Source organism: Miniopterus natalensis, chromosome 2 (assembly GCF_054644295.1).
Source record: "Miniopterus natalensis isolate mMinNat1 chromosome 2, mMinNat1.hap1, whole genome shotgun sequence".
In the NCBI taxonomy this organism is placed as follows: Eukaryota; Metazoa; Chordata; class Mammalia; order Chiroptera; family Miniopteridae; genus Miniopterus; species Miniopterus natalensis.
Window position 1 is genome coordinate 165288179 of NC_142082.1, and position 4116 is coordinate 165292294.

At 36.2% G+C, this 4116-nt stretch overlaps 1 protein-coding gene across 1 annotated transcript; it reads left to right on the forward strand.

Moving 5' to 3' along the window:
• The first annotated feature begins 460 nt into the window (after positions 1 to 460).
• On the forward strand, positions 461 to 1474 carry LOC107525370 (taste receptor type 2 member 43-like). Its single transcript, XM_016197517.2, has one exon. It carries the CDS (start codon positions 461 to 463, stop codon positions 1472 to 1474), a length of 1014 nt encoding a protein of 337 aa, XP_016053003.2.
• Positions 1475 to 4116: the final 2642 nt, after the last annotated feature.

Here is a 4116-nt window from a genome sequence, read left to right on the forward strand (position 1 = left end):
AAACCTATACAACTTTATTAACCAATGAAATCACCCCAACACATTCAATAAAAATTTAATACATCCATAATGATGATGATCCTTTCTATAGCCTAACTTCATTGAACAATTTTGCTTTCACTATGTATTCAACGTATTGTGTTTTTAAATTTTACTGATGACAAATTATGGAGATGAGCACAAATTATGGAGAGGTTAAACAAAGAAAATTGCAAATCAATGAAAGAGAATATGTCTGTATTTGCATGCTGGCAAATGAGAATTCATCTTTTGCAACAACATCAGTTATGAAATATTCCAGCCTACAGCAAGGACGTTAAGTATTTGAATAAGAGTTAATTTGAGCTTTTTAGGAAACAGCAATGTTTTCCATAAAGAAAACACTGCGCTCTTCCATTAGCATACCCTGGTACTTTCTTGCTTGGCATTGGTCATAGAATTTAAAAGAAACAAGGATTTTATGCACATTCAAGATGAGTTCCAAATAGAAGTTAAGGTCAGAATATTAAAGAAATCAAGACCAAGTGATATTGGATTTGGTCTTTTTTTTCTAGACATGATAAGTTCATCAAGGAGTATTTTTTCCATCCTCATAGTGGCAGAATTTGTTCTAGGAAATTTTGCCAATGGCTTCATAGCACTGGTGAGCTGCACTGACTGGGTCAAGAAACAAAAGATCTCCTGTGCTGATCGAATTCTCATTGCTTTGGCTGTCTCCAGAATTGGTTTGCTCTGGGCAATAGCATTCAATTGGTATGCATCTGTGTTTAATACAGCTTTCTATAGTTCAGAAGTAAGAACTATTGTTTATAATGTCTGGGTAGTAAGCAACCATTTTAGCCTCTGGCTTGCTACTAGCATCAGCATACTTTATTTGCTTAAGATAGCCAATTTCTCCAGCCTTTTATTTCTTCACCTGAAATGGAAAGCTAAAAGAGTGGTTATCATGATAGTGTGGGGGACTTTGGTCTTCTTGCTTTGTCACCTTGCAGTGATAAACATCGATGAAAAAATGCAGATGAATGAATATGAAGGAAACATCACTTGGAAGGCCAACGTGAGGGACATTGTGCGCCTTTCAAATATAATTGTATTCACGCTTGTACACTTCATATCCTTCGCTACATCCCTGATAGCTGTTCTGATGTTAATCTTTTCCATGTGGAAACATCTCAAGAAGATGCAGTTCAGGAACGAAGGCTCTCAAGATCCCAGCACTAAGGTCCACATAAGAGCCATGCAAACTGTGATCTCCTTTTTCTTGATACTTGTCATTTACTTCCCGTCTCAACTCATCTCAATTTGGAATACTAATATTCTGCAGAACAATGCAGTTTTTATGCTTTGCCAGGTTTTTGCAATTCTGTATCCTTCAGGCCACTCGTTTATCCTGATTTGGGGGAACAAGAAGCTGAGACAGGCCTTTCTGTCATTTCTGTGGCAGCTGAGGTGCCGGCTGAAAGAAAGGAAATAAGTGCGGACCATGTGTCTTCCGGCAGAAAACAAACTGATAGAGTCTGTGAGGTTTTGTACTTCTTACTGCATTTCTTAATGTGTATAGAATTGTGTAAGGTATACCTAAAAAAACTTTTACCTAAGCTTATCACAAAAATATATATGTGTGCATGTTTGTGAAAAATTCAAAAGAGATGATAAGATTAACATATTTTTTTCAGGCAAGCAACCTAATTTTACAAAATATTGTAAGGAATTCCTTAGGATTATGACATGATGAGTTTCTCACATAAGTGTTCTATGTTTTCATCTTGGATGTTAAAATTTATGATCTACATGTATACATTCTTAAGGACTGACAACTCATCTCAGGAAATCATTGCTATCTTCCCTTGTAATTAATACCACATTATGTACCACAGTGTGTTTAGATTTTTTGTTTGCTCCTCCAATCTTTTGGATGGTAAAGATATTGAATTCTAAGTCACACACTGAGGATGGATGTTTGGGATAGACATTATTTCAATGTGAATTCTTACTTCATGGTTAACAGGTAGCCATCGGAATTGCTGTTAGGAAAAGATGCATGTAATGAAATTAGAGTGTCAAACATATTTAGAATATATTTTAAATACATGTACAATAAGCAGTACTAAAGATTTTTTAGATTTAATACAATTAAGTGAAATCTTAGGAAAAAATCAAGTTTTACAATAGGGATAAAGAAGAAAGAAAAATGGTCATAGTGTTTTTAATGCTGCTATGGTTCCTTATGCAGTTTGGAAAGTCATTTCTTAGAGTTTTTGAAGAAGACGTTTCCTAATTTGGAAACTGATATCAATTTATTTAGTTGACACCTACACCATGTTTGGACCTCTAATTGCCAATCATCTTCTGCAACTTGCTTCCTAAAAATTCCTTTTAACCTTAGAGAAAAAGATTAAAAATAAGTGTAGTATAAAATTGTGTCAATGATCATTCTACAGACATGAAAACTGGTGTCTGTGATGTCTATATACTAATTATAAAAAATGTCTTCAAGACCTGTTTCTATTATATACTTGTGGAAATGATGACATAGAAAGTGTGTTGAAATAAACTTGGTAGCAAGTTTTTTTGTAAGAAACAAATATATAACCTTGTTCAAAAACTTAATTTACATGTCTAAATTAAATCTTAGCATTATGAAATTTTAACCTTATCTATATGTAAGATAAACCTTTTTCACATCTGATATATAAATTTGTTTTCATTATTTATTTTCAAATTTTTTATTGATTGCCGAGAGAGGATAAAAGAATGAGAGAGAGGAAGAAACATCAATGATGAGCGAGAATCATCCTACAGCTGCCTCCTGCACGCCCCTTACTGGGGATGGAGACCGAAACCCAGGTCTTTTCCCAGACGGAGAATCGAACCATAACTTTTTGGTTCATGGATCGAAGCTCAACCACTGAGCAACCGACTGGACCATTTGTTTTTAATCCTCTGGATGTCCGAGTAGAATGTAAGCATTATAATGCGGGATGATGTTTACCCTCTTTCCTGCTGACTCCTCAGGACACCCCATGGCATAGTGGGTCAAAATGATATTCTAAAGACTAAATAAATGGATGCATAGACTACATTAGGTCTGGAAAACCAATGAAAACAAGCGCATCACAAAATCTGCAGGTGGCATAGGTTTCCTGGTTCTGCTTTTTTGCCATTCAAATGCCTGTCACAAATCTGCACACGCTCGGTTCCAGTTACTGCCTTAGAGTGGGAAACCCAACAGCCGTCACACACAGGCTCCCAAATGTAAAGCTCAATACGAAACTCCAAAACTCAAACATAACCTAAATTCCATGTTGCTTTTTAATCAGTGCTGGTGTGTCTGGGGAGCCTTCTCTATGCAGTTGTCCAGGGAACCAGGCTGACCACCAGTCTGCCATCTTAACATGTGGCTTCCAAGATTGCTTGGAATCATCGCCATTCCAGACAGCAGAGAGAAGAAAGACGGGTGGAGGAGCATGTGTGGGAGATATTTTGGGGACGTGTCTGTAAATGGTGCACGTAATTTTCACTCAGGAAACATTGATCTGATTCAGTCACATTGCCACACCATCTGTAAGGGAGGCTGAAAAATATAGTCATTCTACAGCCCAGAAAGAAGATGAAAACATTTCATTTAGGACGTGGAAGTTGGAGGGCACTTGGCAGCCTTTCTACTGAAAAGCCAGTAACATTATAGAAGAGGAGTCCCTCTGTTTAGGAGGACGCCATGCTTGTTCATGTCACTGATAACCTGACATGCCTTTACATCAGTCTTGAATTTGTTTCTGTATTTCTTCATAAGTGCTAAATAATTCAAGTTCCCACTAAGTATTCCTGTCTGTCTTCATAAAACCACAGTCAATTCTGCATTACAGCATTTGTAGCTGCCTTGTGTATATTCCCAGTACACTTGGCTTGTAACTTCTAATTAGCTTCTATAATGTTTCTTAGTGATTATTTCTAGTTATTTGTTCTAGGACTTGGGTGTCGTGTTTGAACTAGAAATATTTACAATAATTTTGAATGTAAATTAAATTGCATCAACTAAAATGCTTGATACGTAGCAGGATCTTACTGATAAGTAACAAATAATGACTAAATTATATAAAGATTTTTTCCTAGCAA